General features: G+C 37.8%; 1 protein-coding gene across 1 annotated transcript in view; it reads left to right on the forward strand.

The window, feature by feature from the left end:
* Positions 1 to 20113, forward strand: part of Cdc37 (cell division cycle protein 37) — a 65778-nt gene that overhangs the window by 13010 nt on the left and 32655 nt on the right. Inside the window, exons 3-4 of the mRNA XM_067144507.2 lie at positions 13611 to 13767; positions 15257 to 15532. Coding sequence (XP_067000608.1) covers positions 13611 to 13767; positions 15257 to 15532 — 433 coding nt within the window. The remainder of the gene's footprint in view (positions 1 to 13610; positions 13768 to 15256; positions 15533 to 20113) is intronic.

Genomic DNA, 20113 nt, shown 5'->3' on the forward strand with positions numbered 1-20113 from the left:
TGAAGAAAATTGCCAACTGTTAGCAGAATACTTTAAACAGCTACTTAACTGCCCAGTTCCAGAGGAGAAGCTCGCCACAGAACATACGCAACAGAACCCAGACTCCACACCGCCAGATGAAACAGAAATCACAAATCTAATCAAGAAGCTTAAGAACAACAAAGCAGCTGATGAAGACTCAATAACGAGTGAACTATGGAAACATGTGAGCCCCCAAATGATCAACCTATGCCAGTTAATGCAAGAAATCTGGAACACTTGTAAGATTCCTGATGATTGGAAATTAGCCTTAATACACCCACTACACAAGAAAGGGGACAGAACAGATGTCAGCAATTACAGAGGCATCTCACTCCTTCAAGAGACATACAAAATACTATCTATGGCATTTGTATCAAGATTAGAACAAGAAGTTGAACACAGAATCGGCGAATGCCAGGGATGCTTTCGGAAGGGATGATCATGTGTGGAACAAATTTGGAACCTCAAGACAATACTGAAGGACAGAGTTGCCAGGGGCAAGAAGTATGTAGCAGTTTTTGGTGACTTTCGAAAAGCATATGATTCAGTTGATAGGAGCACATTATTTAACATCCTTAGAGAAATTGGTACAGATAACAAGACATTACAGCTAATAAAGGAGACCTTAACAAACACATACTTAAAGGTTAAGTTTATGGGAGAGATATCTGAACCCTTGGAAATCAAGACAGGCGTTAGGCAAGGAGATTGCCTATCCCCACTGCTGTTCAATTGTGTCCTGGATAAAGTCATCAAAGAATGGGAAAAGGAACTCGCAGAAAGAGTCATTAAAGACCAAATAAGGATAGGATACAAGAAAGAGAACATCACTATCAACTGCTTAGCATTTGCTGACGATCTTGTACTGTGATCAGAAAATATGGAATCGGCGATAATACAAGTTAACACTTTAAAAGAGGTAGCAATGAAAACTGGCCTGCAGATATCATTTGAAAAGACACATTTCATGACCAACATTAAAGAAGCCCCAAGATACATAGTAACAACAAACAATGATAAGATAGATAAAGTTGTTAAATTCAAATACCTTGGTGAGATTATACAACCTAATGGGCTTGATAAAGAAGCAAACCGCGAGAGAGCCAGAAAAATGGAGCTTGCATTCCACCTTAAAAAAAAACATACAACAAGAAAGTGATCTCTGTTAGGACAAAACTATGCCACTATCAGGCAGTAATTCAACCAGAGTGCTTGTATGCTTCAGAATGCCTGACATTAACAACCAGGAAAGACATTGAAGAAATTGAGAAGAAGGAAAGAAAGATTCTAAGAAAAATCCTCGGTCCAAAGAAATGTACTGACACATATCGATTACGCAGTAACAAAGAAATATATAAAACCTGCAGTAGGATTTCAGATGTCATTCGAAAGCGAAGAGTTAAATTTTTAGGACATATTTCAAGAATGCCTGATGACATACTTGCCAAGAAAATCTTTAACCACTTCGATAAGCCCAATAGGAAAGGCAGCTCGTATGAAAAATGGTTTGTTAACACGAAGAAGGATTTGCAAGAAATGAACATCACACATCAAGACATCCACAATAGAACCACCTTCAGAAAAAAGTTACACACATTTAAGGGTTTCCTAGAGCCAGAAACAGTGACCAAGAAGAAACAACAATGGTCGGCTGAAAGAAAAGAAGCAGCAAGCAGGAGGATGAAGGAGTACTGGCGGCGCCAAAAAAAGTTTAAATCATGAGGAGTTATTTATGTGATCCACAGCTGGCCAAAATTGATAAAAAAAGAAGAAAACCCGCACCCCAATTTCGTGCTTCATTTTTTTAAAAAAATATATATGCGGGTATTATTCACGTAAATACAGTATTTGTCCCAATTTATCCTCTTGAATTTCAACTTTATCTTCATTTTGTGTTCTTTCCAACTTTTAAAGACACCACTCAAACTTATTCACGTACTAATGTCATTCCACACCGTTTCTCCACTGTCAGCTTGGAACATACCACTTAATTTGGAAGAATTTAAAGGCCTTTGAGAGTCCACCTACATAATACAAAATACACTTCATTTATTTGTTTACTAAGTAGCATTAACACAAGGGACAAGTTTTGTCCTGAAGTGCACGACATCTTCAGCCATAGCCCGGCTAGACATAAAAATCGACAAATATAAGAAAGAAAAAACGTGCAGTTGCTTGAATAAAATCATTCTGTCAACTAAAAAAACAGTTCAGATTTAAAATAGGTCTCTTTTCCATTTAAGAAAGTTCTTCCAAAATCTTGTAGTTTGAAGAGAGTAAAACCTTACTGCATAGCACTTGTTTCATTAAAAATCTTCATACCGAGCTCGATAGCTGCAGTCGCTTAAGTGCGGCCAGTATCCAGTATTCGGGAGATAGGTGGTTCGAACCCCACTGTCGGCATCCCTGAAAATGGTTTTCCGTGGTTTCCCATTTTCACACCAGGCAAATGCTGGGGCTGTACCTTAATTAAGGCCACGGCCGCTTTCTTCCCAGTCCTAGCCCTTTCCTTTCCCATCGTCGCCATAAGACCTATCTGTGTCAGTGCGACGTAAAGCCAATAGCAAAAAAAAAAAAATCTTCATGCTAAAATCCAGGCAAAGTTTTAACTATATGGGAGAGAAGGGACCTCAAAGGCAAGGCTTGAAAAAAACGGTCAGCAGAAAGATGTCAAATGTGGCGAGATCATGCGTCATATAGGAAAAGGTCTGTAAAGAACAAAGAAATATATCGGTGAATGGTTGAAACTGTGAGCAGAAACATACTAATCACTGTTAAGAGAGAACATGGACTCACCCCCCTCTCATCCTCAACAGCCGTCCTTGCTGTTACTTGTTTTCACATGTGTGTGTTTCAAATCTGGTTAGATGCCTGTGAGTGGTGACCGGCTGGGTTCCGTTGTGTAACGAAGGAGGGGTGGAGGAAGTTGACCTTGCAGTCGCTTAAGTGCGGCCAGTATTCGGGAGATAGTAGGTTCGAACCCCACTGTCGGCAGCCCTGAAAATGGTTTTCCGTGGTTTCCCATTTTCACACCAGGCAAATGCTGGGGCTGTACCTTAATTAAGGCCACGGCCGCTTCCTTCCCACTCCTAGCCCTTTCCTGTCCCATCGTCGCCATGAGACATATCTGTGTTGGTGCGACGTAAAGCAACTAGCAAAAAAAAAAAAAAAAAAAAAAAAAAAAAAGAAGTTGACCTAGTAGGAGGAGAGACTGTCATCTGATTGGAGAATGGAGGTTTCTTTTTTGCCGATACACTTTCTTTATTCATTCCGAGAATTCTGAGGAGTTGGGGTATTATTTCAAACAACAAATTTTTTAACTCTACGGTGTCGTGTAGATTATTGTTGTTGTTGTTGTATCCTTGGTCAAAGAAGATAATACAAGTTTTCTACTGTATTCATTAAACTCCCTTTGGTTACATTTGTTACACTCTTAAGAATACTCTAAATCCTGCTCGATGGTAGCAAAAGCATGCCCGCTGCTATCCATATGCTGGCTCATGGCCAATGGAGAGAGGTCTCAGATAGGAAGATGTCCTGGAACGGAGCATGTATGCAAGCAGGAAGAGATAGCGAGTGTTTGTACAGTAGGCTACTCAACACCTAGGAAACTAAAGTTAGGAAGATGATGATGATGATATTATGAAGTGAAACAGTATTATTTTATTTAATAAAATGGAAAGTATAGTATATCAGATGGACTAGTTCATTTAGACATTTTCATTATGAACCTTTTGAAAATTTATTGCTATAAATGATAAAAACTATGTCATTTAAACCAAGGAATATAATAAAAACCATATGTAATACATATTTTGCTTTTTAATCTGTAATCTTGTTCTTTCAAGTAGCTCTGACTCTTAAATACTTGAAATTCATCTTTGTATACTGCTTTATTTTCAGGGACCAAAATTTAATTTTGCCTGTAATTTAGTCTCATGTTGGGATACTGGATAATTATTACAGTATTATTGCTCTACATATTATTGTATTAGATGATCTTTGGTTTCAGTAAAGAAGTGGACCATTGCCAGAATAGGTTCTAGTATTTTTTTAAACTTTTTGGGTGAATTTTACCCTGTCAAATAACAAACTTAGATGTGAAAATGGTAAACTTCACTAACTAGTTTGCAAAAGAGGGGTTAAGAATCCAACGTGGCGTGGCTCACACGACATCACAGCATACTACACAAGACTGCCAACTTAGGAACTTAGGTCAGGCTAGTGGCAAGAACACGAAAGCATAGTGGCAAGACCATTCGTCTGGATTAGTTACGTCCAGCTAGTGCTAAGACCACTGATCGTGATTGGTTAGGTCTGGCTAGTGACAAGACCACTGGTCTCTATTGGTTAGGTCTGGTTTGTGAGAAAACTATTAGGTTAGGGGCAAGCAAAGAGGGTCTGGGAGCATTAATCCCCAGGTTAGAGCTGTGAAGCGGCTAACAGGCCTCTAGTATCCCCTGTGACAGTATGGGCTAGTGACAAGACCTTTGGATAGTTACATTGTAAATACTCCAACTACATCTGGCACACGTCATGACGTGTCACTTTGAAACTCTGGTTTCATTATTCTCAGGGAATATGGCAGCAGTGAATCTCACACGATGGTTCTGGCTTGCCTGCGATTAGTACCCACTATATGAGGAACACCACGGGATAGTACAAGTCCTTGTGGTTAGTACACTTATGTGATGAACACCATAGGTTTGTGTTGCCTGTATATGGCACCATGATGTGTGAAACACCGTAGGTCTGTATTACATGTGCGAATTTCATTACCTGTGTTTAGTACCATAATGTGTGGAATACCGCGAGTCTACGCTACTTTTGATTAGTACCGCACCATGACAAATACCATGGTTCTACTTTCCTAGCTATAAGTACCATTATGAGGGGCCGATGGCTTGGATTTTGGACCCCTTTAGACTACAAGCATCATCGATTCAGTATTGTGCTTTAGAATCAGTCCCTTGGTCAGTAATACTATTGTTTTATGTCAGTTTCTTTGAATGCGAGGCACTGCGGATCGGATCCACTGATTGTTTTAAATTCATATCCATCCATTCATTCTTCATCCTAACGTTTTGAATTCTGGTAAGTGGAGGATTTTGGACTTTTAATTTGTCATTGCATTTCGTTTCATTTCGTACCATTAGGAGCCCGATGACAATTTATTTAAGTTTAAAAACTTCATTATATATCCGTATTGAACTGAGAATAAAATAGGAACAAAATAATGGGTCCACCTATTCAATACAAAACAATGCTATAATATTAATTACAACATTTATTAATTAAATGGAACCGGTTTCAACGCTTATTCGACGTCATCTTCAGCCAAAAAACTTTGAAAACAGACATCGACATAATTAAAATAAACATACAAAACAATGCACAGTGCACATGAATATATAATAATGTTGTGAATGATTGAATGGGTCGAGATTGAAATGATTAAGCGTGATGTGAGATCACTTCATACAACACTAGTTTAAAATTAATAAAAATATTACACCATTCCTTAAATCACTGCTTAATCTTGATAGTAATTTGATGTTCTGGGTTCAAATTTGCATCACCAAAGTTCAGTGTACAAAAAGAGTTTGTGTCAATGTTCAAAGAACTAGTACTGGTACATGTCTTCTATGGACAAGACATATGAAAACATAACACAAGACCAAAATGGCCATATTGAGTGGTTAAATCGTTTGAGATAAAATAAGTATGACCTAATATAATCCTGAGGAAAATAAGGAAATTTCACCAAGTCTTGAATTGGCAAGAAAAAATTATAAAATTGTAAGGTGAGTATGTACCAGTTTAAAAATATATATTATGTTCCTTCTTAAAACACAACGTAACACTTTTAAGCCTAAAAGGAACTTAGAGATTCCAAGTTCTACTTTGCGTTAACAACTTTAAAGTGTGAGATGACTTATGTCAATTTTCAAAGGTAAGAAAAAGTCTTCTCTAATTGAAAACTCCTGTTGACAAAACATTGGCTGAAGTTAGCCTAGATGAAACATTCTTCTACGAGTTTAATTTTTACTGTAACTTGTAAGAGTTATTAGTAGATTACTTTTAAACCCCTCCTTATTTCACTGAAGATGACTCAAACGAGTCGAAACATGTTTGAATTTTATTGCTCCATCTAATGATGGAATTATGTTTTGTATTGAATTAGGGGGATACATTTATTTATTTTTTTCCTTTGTAAAGTTGTAAGAGTTAGGCGAAATGGACACCATTTTTTCCCCAGGGTACTAGGAGATATTCTTAGTTCAATATGAAACCTGAAGCAAAAAAGAAAAGGAGGGAAATTAGAAAAGTGGAAAAAATAAGGAATCCTACTTTAGAAGTGAATATGAGACTTACCTCTGGCGACGTGTGTAGACGTATGTTAGAGAAGACACCGAGCGTCATACGACACGGAGACCAGTATGTACTTTGTGTTGTGGTAGAAGGGGGAGGGGAAGGAGGATGGGAGGTGATAGGAGGGAGTGGGAGTAGGGACAGGGGCAGAGGGGGAGGGGAATTTAGGTAGGGTTATGCGGTGAATAAGCATGGCGTGAAAATGTATTGTGTATGTTTTGAAAAACAAATTTGCTATTGGAAATTTTTCTAATCCAAAAAATGCAATCAGAAATCCAAGTAATATTTTTGGTTTTTCGGAAATATCATTGAGGTTTAAACCTGAATTGAAATATTGGTGTGGGTGAATGTAACAACTCTTAGTGATGTCTAGCAAAGGACCTTTGTTAAGAACTTGTAGTACTGTAAGATTTTGTTCGATATCAATAAAATTATGTTAAGTCTTTCATGTGCTGGCCTATTGCTAAGAACTTATTATATCTGACGGCGTTGACGTGTTCTGCATATCTAATCCTGAAATTTCGTCCTGTTTGTCCCAGATACGAACTGCTGCAGTCTTGACAGCAGAATCTGTATACCCTGGAATTGTGAAAAACATTACTCTCTTTACTGAGGTAGAGTTATGAAGAATGTTGATGCTTCTGTTACTAGTTCTGTAGGATACCTTCACATTATGTTTTTTGAAAATGTTAGTGATATTGTAAATTTCATTAGTAAAAGTGAAAGTTGAAAAAACGTCAGCTTTGGATTTACTTCTCAGTAGAGTAGTGTTAAGGCGATGCTTGAACTTGTTGATTAGTCTCTCAATAAAGGCTTCCTTGAATCCATTGCTTTTAGCTATAGAACGAATTATATTGAGTTCCTTGTTTAAGTTATTTTTTGACATGGGTATTCTAAATGCAGTCTACCAGGCTGTTATAAGTAGCAGTTTTGTGAGCTTGAGGATGAGAAGAGTCATACCTTATGGTATTGGCCGTTTGAGTTGGTTTTCTGTAGATGTTATACGTGAAAGAGGAAAGCGATCTAGTGTTTGTTACATCAAGAAATTTTATACGATTATCTGATTCTAAAGTGAATTTGATATTTTGATCTAAACTGTTAAGATTGTCAAGGATAGATTGTGCATTTTTGGAACGTTCATCAAGGATTGCAAATGTATCGTCCACATAGCTGGCTCAGATATTAATGTTATTAAACTTTAAATTGTTATTATAGCCGTATTTTCCAAGAAATCGAGATAAATCTCAGCCAGAATCCCCGAGGCCGGTGACCCCATTGCTAGACCATTCTGCTTTAAATAACTTTATGGAATGTGAAGAAATTATTATTGATTAGCAAGCTTAGAATGTTCATGCTCACTTCTAGCTTGCTGAGTTGATAATTGGAGAGTAAATTCTTCTTGATGATAGAGAACAGAGAATTGGTATTTTTCTAAGGTACATGTTAACTATGTGGAAGTAATGTATAGTGTGAAAAGGTTGAAGATTATAATTGTCTAATATTGTAATTAGTTCTGTTGTATTCTTAATGGATTTTTTTTGAAGAGAATTTGTAATGTTTAATAAATGTCTGAATGAACTGTGCTAACTTATGAAGAGGACTAGGTCTATAATTAATAATAGGTCAAATGGGGACACCGGCCTTGTGGATTTTGGGGGGTGATCTAGCCGTCGGCAAGCTGGGATTCTTAATTATTAGTTTTTCTTTTTCTTGTTCAGTGAAGAGAAAGGAAGTATTTTTTAATATTTGTTTTAACTGGTGTTGAATTGACTGTGTGGGTTCTTTCTTAGTGATTGAAAAAGAGTCATTGTTAAAAAAGTTTTTGGTTTTCTGAATGTAATCACAATATAATTATTAAATTAAATTAATGTTGTAATGGTCCACCTTTCAATACTATAATATGCAATAATCTAAATTACATTAACTAGGGACTAGTTTCGGCCAGGGCTGGCCATCTTCAGCCTTAATGTAAAACATCTAATAACTAAACAAATGTACATGCATACAATTGACATAAAACAAATGAAACAAATATATACAAATTGACATTAAAAACTGGGATGAAATTATGAGTAAATTTGAAAATAACTAGGTTCTAAATTCTTGCATCTTGAGTATGCTCATCATCAAGACTCTTTCATGTATTAATATTCACAGAACTGTTAGTTCTAACACTGCTATTCATTACTAATTCAATTGTAAACAGAAACTGGTAAATGTTGATCCCGTAGTCAATTACCAAATCTACTTGAGTGGTGTTAGCCATATGCAAGTCATTGGACGCTGCTGTAAATAACCACCTGCTGACGCAGAACTGCTAGATGGTGTTTCAACATCAATCAAAGTAATAAAATGAGATGCTCTCGTGGTGCTTGTTAAATCATGCTGAAATATTGTTGGACATTGTCAGGACGGCATATGAAGATGTGGTTAAAACAGATACATTGTGTCTGGTATAAAATTTGCAATTCATTGCAGTGCCCATGAAGTTAGTAATTTTGTAAATTTTACCTCTATCTAGACTGACATATGCCTGTTTAAAATCGACGTACAGCTAATGAAGCTGCTTGTTATACTCGTAAAACTTCTTTAGTAATTGTCGTAATGTAAATATCTGGTCCAGTGTAGTGCTTATTTTTCTAAAGCCTGCGTGGTAATCCCGTAGTATTCTTTCCATCCAGAATTCTGGTCATGAGGCTAATATCTTAGAAAATTTTTTGTAAGTTCCATCCAGCAAAGTGATCCCTTAGTAATTTCCACATACCATACTGTCTTATTTCCCTTCTTATGTATTGGATAAATGATGTGGACTGTCCAATCCTAGGGCATTTCCTCCTTCATCTGAACCTCCTTTATCAATTCATAAACAGCCTTCTCTATTCCCTCTACCCCATATCTCAACAACTCTGACTCCATTCCATCTTCACCTGGGGCTTTATTTTTCTTTAATGGCTTAATTGCAATCTTGACCTCTTCTAAATCTAGCTGCTCAACTGACTCCTCATTCAATTCTCTTTCTTCTCCATTGTCATTGATTTTTTTCCTCTTCTCTATCATTCTCCTGGCGTCTTTCAATTACTTTGTTTTTTGTCGCCAAGGAGGTTTCCATTTGATTGAAATAATAACATTAAGTTATTACATGTAAGGAGGTTTCCATCCTTGTCCTTATAGAAAACAGCTCTTGGATGAAATCCTCTACTAAGGTCTTTTATTCTCTCATAGAATATTTGTACCTCATTCCTGTCCTTCATTTCATCCAGTTCTTCTATTCTCTTTCTCTCAAAAGCTTTTTCCTTAGTCTACATATCTGCTCTTCTCCGCTTCTCCTTGTACTTTTCCAATGTTTGTCTTGTTCTCCTTTGAAGCATTCTTTTCCTAGCTTCATTCCTCTCTTGAATTAGTACTAAGCATGCCCTATCAAACCATTTCCTTTTTTCCCAAAGTATCATCTGTAACTTCACTGATAATTGTTCTCAGTATCTCCCACTTACTTTCCACTTCTCCTTTCTCCCATAACTCCTTTTTTTATTTCCAGGGATTTTGCTATTTTCTTCTTGTATCTCTCTTGCAATTCCTCATTTTTCAGACCCTCAACATTGTGCTTTGCCTTCTTACTTTTTCAGTTCTCACCAGGCCTATTTTTTTCTTGTATTTCTCTTGCAATTCCTAGTTTTTTAGATGCCCAACATTGTGCTTTGCCTTTCCTGTTACTTTTTCAGTTCTCACCAAGCCTATTTTTTGTCTGTACTTGATTCTAACAAGATAGTGGTTTGAGTCAGCATCAGCACCTCTCCAGCTTTTGACATCCATGCTGTCTGATGCAGGCTGCCTATCTATAAAAACATGGTCTGTTTGGTTTCTTGTCACTCCATCAGGGATGTCTATGTCTCCCTCCTTATGTTTTTCCAAAGGTACCAAGTACTTTTGATTATCATCTGTTTTCCACTTGCAAAGTCAGTCTCAATCCATTATCATTACTGACTTCATGCAGGCTTTCTTTTCCTACTATGTGTTTATACACCTCTTCCCTTCCAGTCTTTGCATTTATGTAGATCTCCAAGCATCATTTTCATGTCATGTCTTTGAACTTTGTTGATCTCCTCCTCCAATTTGGTGTAAAATGCATCTTTCTCCTCATCTTCTGCCTCCTCTTTAGGGGCATACACACAGAACACTGTAACATTGAAGAATTTTGCCCAAAGTCTGAAAAGAACACATCCTATCATTGATTGCATTAAAGTTAATCACGCTTTGCTTTAGACTTTTGTATGAGAAATCCTGTGCTGTTACTGCCTTCTCCTCCACTGTACATCAGGATATGTTGCCCAGACACTATCATCCCCTGCCCCTTCTATCTTAGTTCCTGCAATGCTGCTATCTTCACTCCATACTTATCCAATTCATTCCTTAATTTCTTCAACTTAGGTTTCTTCAATGTCCTCACATTCCAAGTTGTTAATACAGTATCAGTTTCCCTTCTCTTTAGCCGTTTTTCTCACCGAGTCACCAAGTTATCCAATTCTGCTTTAGTCATTTTTAAGGTATCTGTAACAATTTTCTTTTTACGAGGTAGGGGAGTTAATCTTACACCCAACCCCCAACCTGGAGGACCAGGATATCACTCTTAGTCTGGATCATGACCTTAGACTTATCCGGCTCCCTGTCAGGAGCATGTGCTCCTGCCGGCATAGCTCTAAGGATCATTTGAACACACAAGCATCCAAAACATCCAGCAAAATGTATTTTGCCTTTGTGAAGGTGATGATAACTTTGGGAGGTACTCTCCAATATGTAAGCTGCAGTATTGGAGGCGCTCACATAATTCTTGACCCTGCAACCAGCTTGCACATATTCAACCTTGCAAGCATCAGTCGCCAGTCTAAATCTCAGTGGTAAGACAGTTATCATTGCAACACCATATTTTCGTATGTAAAAGTTATTTTAAGTAAGATTTGGCCTGACGGGTACGCATTGCATTTGTTCAGCAATTTCCTGGTGAAGTGTCACCTTTACGAGCACAGATTCACGTAATTGTAAATAAATTTGAAACTACTGGCTCAGTTTTCAATTTAAAAAACCTGCACGCACTCACACAGTTTTAACAGACGAAAAGCTAGATGACATTGGTGTGAATCTTGAACAGTCAGTGAATAAATTATTCACAAAATTAGCACAACATGTAGGAGTTTCGGTTTCTTTTGCACACAGAGCTACAAAGCTGTTACACGTCAAACCGTACAGGTTTACAGGGGCCTATTGTTTAAAACCTGCTGATCCAGCCACAAGAGTGAGATACTGTGAGTGGTATCTTGCATCATTGAATGATAGTTTATTCAACCCACAGCTTGTATTCTTTTCGGATGAAGCCTGGTTTCATATTAATGGTCGTGTGAACTGTCATAACTCTGGCTATTGGTGTGCGGAAAATCTTAACAACGGTGTTTATGAAGTCCCTCATCATGATAGGAAGATTGGTGTTTGGTGTGCTGTTAATGCAAGACGAATTATTGGGCCTACTTTTTCGGAGACTTCAGTAAATGCAGAGAGATACCAAGATGACATTTTGATGCCTTTCTTCTGTCAGTTAACAGAAGAAAAATCATGTAGATGGTTTCAGCAAGTTTCAGCCCCTGCTCATACAGCAGAAGATTCCCTTCGTACAATCTCGGAAGTGTTTGCAGATAGAGTGATCAGTGCTGGTCTATTTCCCCCTTGTTCTCTAGATCTAACAATACGTGATTTTGACTCCTGGGGTAAACTGAAAGAAAAGGTGTATGAAACAAATCCCCACACATTGGAGGAATTGAAAGAAAACCTTACGAATGAAATCGGAGACATTAGGGTCAATCACTACTGACCTGCATTTAGGGCAGTCGCCCAGGTGGCAGATTCCCTATCTGTTGTTTCCTTGGCCTTTTCTTAAATTTTCCTATAAACAAATATTTGCCCTTATATGCCCTCTTGAATTCCAACTTTATCTTCATATTGTGACATTTCCTACTTTTAAAGACACCACTCAAACTTATTCGTCTACTAATGTCATGTGACATAGATATTGATTCCCATAGGAAATCTGAAATATTTGTCCTGAATGAGTAAATTTATATTGGTAATACTAATGTCATTCCACGCCATCTCTCCATTGACAGCTCGGAACATAACACTTATTGTTACAATTCTTGTTTTATTTTCTACCTAATTCAATACATAAAAATGTTTATTGTCTCTAGAAGGACATAAGTTCGATACGGGTAAAAAACATAAAAATAGTCTTATGCAACATACCACTTACTCGAGCAGCTCGTCTCCTTTCTCCCAAGTTTTCCCAGCCCAACCGCACATGACATGTTTGGCTGAGGCAGCTTGCGTAGCACAGAGTACAAACACCGTGTGTTTGGTCTTGGTTTATAAGGGAGACCCTGTATACGTTAGTAGGCAAGACATCATCCAAACACCTGTAGGGCAGTGAAGGAGTTTCTTCCCCACCACTGCATAACTCCATGTGTTAACCATCGGAAGAGACTGAGGAAGAAAGTGACTTCTTACAGGCTGAATACACTTTACTGTCTGTCATCTTACCCTCTCCCTCTGTTACCCTTCTTATGCATATCACTTTGTTTTGATTGTATCCTACTTACTCTATCTGCTCCTTGCAACTGTGTTTTTCTCTACCCTTAGGGGCCGATGACCTAGCTGGTAGGTCTCTTTAAAGGAAAACATCATCGTCATCATCTCTACCCTTATAATCTCCTCTGTCAGATATTCCGTATCCTCTTACCATGAACCTCCTGTCATGTTCTAGCTTTACCTACAAGAATATATTGACCCACAATGAGCTCTGCCAACATCCCACTACGACTGTCTGACTTCCATTACAAATATCTGCAATATTCATCAAAATAACACAGCCCTCCCCTTAGCCCAATCCCATGTTACTGCTGTTGATCATTTCTCTGTTTGGATCTTCAATAGAATGCCTGCCTCTGCCCCTGTTCTTGCATTGAGAGACTTCAAATCATCTGTCTATTCTTAACTCCCTGACCTAATCATTCAATTGCTACACGTGGGTCACCTCTTTCCACATTTTCTTCAATCGGTTACCTCTTCTCCGTCTTGTGTTTACTATATGTTTTTGCTTGTAATGATTTTATTGTTTGTGCCAGAATGTTTACTGTCATTTTTCTGCCAAACTAAGTAAGCTCATTTTTTTGTTCTAGCCATGAGAAAAAAGTAAGAGAAGCTAAAGAGAAGGTGACTGAAGCAGAAAAACTTGGTGTTGAAAATCTGAATGAACTGAGAGTTGCCCTTAAAGAGCTAGAAACTCAGGCAGAAGAAATTAAAAAGAAAGAAGAGGATTTTAAGAAGAAAGAAAAGGTGAATAAAATATATTGTTCCTTACATCATTGAAATAAGTGTAGTTCTCTACTACCATCATGAAAATCATCAGCTGAACATTCATACTTATTTTTTAGTTATAGTTTAAAATTGTCAGAGGTATTAAAAATGCAGCATTATTAGTGCAGTGTGTTTCAACAGACTGTTCCACATATAAGTTTGTTGTAACTTCATGTCATAGCCTGTCATATATCAAATGCATTGAAACAATGTAGGAAGAAGAGTTTCCAACACGGTAGGGTATAGTATCATGATTTGTAGTAGCTTTTCTCGTGCTTACTCATCAGTTACCACTATAGATGGGACAATGTAATGCACAATCTAGCAGCATGCTTTTATTTTTAGGAATTGCTGGATTACGAAATCCATTACTGCCATATAATGTTTGTGATATTCTGACAAAGCTCACAGTGAAGCTGCAGTAAACAGATTTATTATCATGGGAGTAGGTGTAGACCAGAGGAGTTCACGCTGGGCATTTCGTCCCATGGACGCATAGCACTGTAAGCGTATGTTATTCAGACACAGTTACGTTATGTTACGTCACAGGCCGTGAAGGTTGAGCAAAGTTCTCCTGGTCACTCAATCACTGTGGCGATACCAGAGGTTGAAATGGAGGCAGCAGAAAATAATGAAAGAAAGAGGGCAGAAATCCACGTCAGTTTCACTTTACATTGTAAGAAATACGTATTTTGATCAGATGCAATAAAGAGTAAGGCCATGCCTAATATGATAAACCACGCTCCCAGATGACTTCTCTAGTTTGTGGTATACATGCCATCTTGTAGGAGAAAGTCATGCTAAAACAAACACTACTGTACAAGGCCACCTAAAGTCATATCTTCACACTAAGTAATATTGAATGTGTATAGGGATTATGTACAGGAAACTAGGCCATTACATATTTATCAAAATTATGCACATGGCCCCACATCATATACTAGAAATATATCAAATTGATATGCATGGCAGCCAGTATATTAAAATTACTAGAAATAAATCTATGAAGTTCTTGGAAAATAATTGCAATACTTCAGAGAGCATCACAATCAATGGTTATCCTAGTGATTCATTATCAAGGTTATAAGCAAAGCATGTAGATGCTGTTGACCCAAGTCAGAACAAGACTGGATATAATATTTGATATCTCTGTTATATCCAGACTTCGATCCTTGCGGTAAATTATTGTTGTAACTACGGTATTTTCAGCCAATCAGGCATATCCAGTGGACTTAATTGAAGTATTCCAAGAAGGCAGAACTGTGAAAATTTTCAGCTGTATTTTAGGGATTTTGATATTATTTAAGAGGAAGGTGTCATTCTAAACTACTGTTGAAAGTACATAGTTATTTATAGATATTGGTACAGTGGGGATTCATTGGAGAACTAGGAATTAAATTTGTTGTTGAATGCATGGTAATAATAATGTATGTATTATGATTGATAAATTGATTTTTTGTTCCTCTAGATTACCCCATGGAATGTGGATACCATTAGCCACTCAGGATTTACCAAAACTGTCATTAACAGAGCTCCTCAGCGTCCTGATGAGGAACTATCAGAAGAAGAGCGAGAACAGCGGATGAAGAAGTTTGTCAAAGAAAATGAAAAGAAGTTAAAGGAATTTGGAATGCTGCGACGATTTGAAGATAGTAAACGATATCTGATGGAAAACCAACAATTGGTCGCAGAGGATACCGCTAACTATTTGGTCATCTGGTGTATTAATCTTGAAATGGAGCAGGTAGGGCACAAAATATAATTACTAATAATAATATTTGTTAAAGTTGTAATCACTTAAATTTTCCTGATACCGGAGGTGCACAAACTACTGTTCACAAGAATTTTAGGACATGACTCATCAGCACTAACATTACTGGGGAAACAAATAAAGCAATCTCTGTACAGTCTGAGAGTTGTGTGCTGCTGTAGAAGTGATCAAATTTTTAAAAAATATACGTATGAGTTTATGATGCAGGGAAAGATTGAAGGGCATAGTGGTCCTGGCTGAAAGAAAAATCTTCCTGTCTGACCTCTTGGCATAGGGTCCATTCTTTATTCAAAATACACCCAAGATATTTGTCAAACATGCTCAGTCTCCTCAGTGGTCAATGGGAGCCTAACGTGTGGATGAGAGGGTGCATCGTCAATTAAAAGCACTGCTTTGATAAACAGCAACTGCTTAGTTGGGCAGGCCATCACTTCTTTCTGAAAATGAGTGTGAAACCCGTCCTTAACCTTTAAAAATCACAATGAATGGCCACATTGTTGGTTATGATATCAGATTTAATTTGCCTGCCCGTAGTTTGAGCGAACCTGTCACACAAAAACCTGCATAAAATACTAACTAATGAAGATAATTCACTCAAATTTTGCGTTCATGCCATTGAAAGTTATGACTTACCCATTCTTAAATGTTTCATTGGAAATAATTTCAAAAAGAGCGAATCCATATACTCTAAAAACATCGCAGATAGTGGGCGGATTCTAGATTTTTTGTTAAGTATATGTGAAACACCGCTGTATCTACAAAATGAATACATATATCAGGTTTTTTTTTTTTTTTCCAATCACTATGGGTTTTTTTGTCACCGGCCGTGCACGTTTGAAAGGACCTGGCACGGCACTTTCATTTCCTACAATGCGGTTTGCACTCGAGTAACTTTCACTGTTGCTATCACTACCCTCAAACTCTGATTCTTTTTCTAAAATATCATCGTTGTCATAATCGCCATCTAGAACACTATCTACAAGTGCTTTCAAACTCTTGTCGTTATTACCGCGATGCAGATTCTGCTGCAGCTGAGCTCGACATTTGATTCATGCGCCAAAAACTACACTCGACCACAGCTTGTCAAATGACACGAATCCATGGGTCTCTGGCACACCTACCTTCACAACTTGATTCAGCATTAGGTCAGCGACCTTGGGACATGGCAGTTGAAAAACCTCATCAATTCAAAGTTGTTAGAATGCAAAAATCGGGCTTAAAATTGTGTGGGTTTTTTTTTTTTTTTTTTTTTCTTCAGGAAGCCATACTTTTCAGTGTTGATTCAGTTAATGTAACTTTAAACCTTTCAGTCTTTTGAAAACAATTATAATACGTATAACATTGTAACATACCTATAAAAAAACACTAATAAGCAAAGAATCCTTCATTCAGTCTGCACTTTTTATTTCATCAAAATCAGTCTCCTGCTTTTACTCCCGAATGCACAATAAAGACATAAGATGACCAAACAGCACTTCCCCTTCCCTCTCTACTGAACAGAGTTATTGCTTACAGCATCCCCTTACCCCACTACATAGCAAGTAGGACCTGAACAAGGGAACTGGCTTCAGTCTTAACTTGTTCACTACAGGTAATGAATGATTAGCAGCTTAGGTTAAGTACAGAAAACTTTCTCAAGGTTACTTAGCGGACTGTGGTGGACTACTACAGTCATAATTTGTCTCAATTGTTCATAACATCACCAATTCACAATCATTGACAAGGTTATTCAGTGTAAACAAGTATTGTACATAATATATACACATGATTTAAGGTGATTCGATTTAATCTGAGGATGTTCTTGTAGAATGAAACATGTCATTCTTTGTTCATTAGTGGGATTTTTTTTAAACATGTATACTATATAATTAGGCCAAATTCTCAGCCTGAAACTAATAATGGAATAAACAGCTGTTTATTTCATTCATAGATTTCAAAAAGGCTTATGATGGTCTACACAGACCCATTCATTTAAAAATCCTCCTCTTCATCCTAAATTAACAAAAATAAGGCGTTTTTAGGAGTGCCACAATATCACGTAGCAGGCAGTGTGCAGAGAGGTAGAATCCGCGAACACTGGCGGTACCGACGGTTGGTGAAAAAGCGTGGTATCAGTTAATATGTACCAAACAATATTGTCAATGCTGATGAAACTGCGTTGTTTGTTTTATGTTTTTAAATGCTGAGGCCAAACGGATTTGTGGTTTTAAGGAAGAGAATTGCCAGCCGGGAAATGTACTGTGTTGCTAGCAGTGCACACTGCACACGGAAGCGAGACTTCCTTCCCCTGTCATAGGAAAGTTTGAAAATCCACGTTGTTTTAAGGGCGTTGGGCACTTTCCATGCCAGTACAAGGCATCTAAAAATGCAGACAGTACAGTAATCCAAAAGATAAAGCATTTGCACAGTAGAACCAGCATAATTTTTTCTCATCTGAATCGTGTTTTTCTTCCTTTCATTGCGTGAGGTTATGTTTGTCATTGTTTTATACAAGAGCCTTATTTGAATAATGTAAATGCACCTTGTTGGATAAAATTCTGAAATAGTGTTTTCCATGGCATTTGAAAAGTTTAAACTGAGAATCAAGGTGATTGCATGCATTAATGGGTCTTAGAAGTGCCATGGCGGGAAATTGTGCAAGTATAGTCACTGTACTGTCGTCGTGATGTGGACTGAAGCAAGAGACTTTCTCCCCTCATCATAGGGAAGTTCGATAAGCCGCGATGTTTTAAGGGCATCGGGTGCATTCCTTGCAAGCACAAGACATCTAAAATGCATACAGTACAGTAATCCAATGAATAAAGCGCTTGCACAGGGGAGCCAGTATAGATTTCTCCTCGTCTTTGTATCACATTTACTTTCTTTTGATTTCATTGTGCGAGGTGGTTTGCCGGTGAGTTATCAAAGTGCATTATTTGAATACTGTAAATGCACCTTGTTGGATACATTTTGGAAATTGTTTTTTCCATGACATTTGAGAGCTTTAAACTGTGAATCAAGGTTAATTGCATGCAGTAACGGGTCTTAGAATATATTGTGACGCCACAAGGGTTGGCATTTCCAAAGTACGTGTTGGCGGTTAATTCGAAATCACGTAATTCAAAGTCCGATTTTTGCGCCCCAACGACTTTGAATTAACGAGACTTTACTGTAATAAGAAGCTGTTCACCACACAGACATCCAGCAACCAGAAGAAAACTTTACGCCACCATTTGTAAGATTTTCTTCCAAAATTATATGTTGATGTATAGTGGTCGGATATGTCCACTCCTCCCATATGGTCATTGTTATCACAGATCATTACAGGCTTCAGAATAGGATCTACATCCTTCCTACTTTTAGGTGTGTGTTGTTGCATGCTGATGTTGTGCCATGCACTCAACATTGATACAGTCCTTTTGTCCTTCCATGAAAGAGCAACCATTTTATCCTCCTTCCTGAATGCCACAACATCATGCTTCTTCATCTTCTGTGGCTGTGCGTTCATTGTTGATAAGAGATTTCTTTTTTCTGCTATCGGAAATCTGTAATGTGTATACAGCAGAGCTCTGTGCTATACTTGAAGCTCTGCAGTGCGTGCTGTCCAATGAACGTCGGCACTTTCTGCTGTATACTGACTCTTTGAGCTCATTGCAATCTCTGGTGCAGTGGATCCAGGACCTGCTGGCTGGGTGGTGGAGTGCTAGCACCAGGATCACGTTTATGTGGCTCCCGAGCCACGGAGTGTAACAGGAAACGAGTTAGCTGATAGGGCTGCCAAGGAGGCGGTCAGATTACCCCCGCTGCCTTACAAGGTTCCAGCCTGTGATATTCATTCTCAGCTGAGACATTCGGTAATGTCCCATTGGGAGGTGCAATGGCAAGCCATCCCTCTTTCAAATAAGCTGAGAGCGATTAAAGGAACTACGAAGGCATGGAAGACTTCCCTTTAGGTTTCTCAAAGAAAAGCAATGGTATTATGTTGACGTCGGATCAGCTATGGTGTAGCAATGCACTCCTACTTACTGAAGGAAGAAGCCCCCCCAGTGTGTACTTGCAACAGTCACCTGACCCTAGGGCATATCCTTACGGAAAGCATGGACCTGGCCAATCTGTGTGATAGTGTAAAACTTCCAATTACCATTCCCCTCATTCTATGAGATGACGAGCCGTCAGTAGACCTTGGCGTCCATTTCATGACAGATAGTGGCCTATTTTATCGTGTTTTAACACTTGCCTTGGCCCTTCCCCTATGATTAAAAGTTATGTTTCTATTTGTTTTTAATTTTATTGCTAACTCTGTTTCTATCTACTATTTGTGTATTTGTAATATGTTCTTTTTTTAAACTTTTATTTTGCACAAGATATATGATTTCACTTTAAAAGTCAATGCCTTATTTAATTTTGTTGCATTGGAAATCATTTTATAAAGAAATAAGACATCGCAAATTAGATCCACTGAATATTTTAAATTGACAATCATTTTCATCATCATCTTTTAAATTTTGGTCAGTGAGTGAATTTTAATTATTATTATTATTACATTTCGTTTCATTTCGTACCATTAGGGGCTGA

This window comes from Anabrus simplex, chromosome 3, assembly GCF_040414725.1.
Source record: "Anabrus simplex isolate iqAnaSimp1 chromosome 3, ASM4041472v1, whole genome shotgun sequence".
Classification (NCBI taxonomy): domain Eukaryota; kingdom Metazoa; phylum Arthropoda; class Insecta; order Orthoptera; family Tettigoniidae; genus Anabrus; species Anabrus simplex.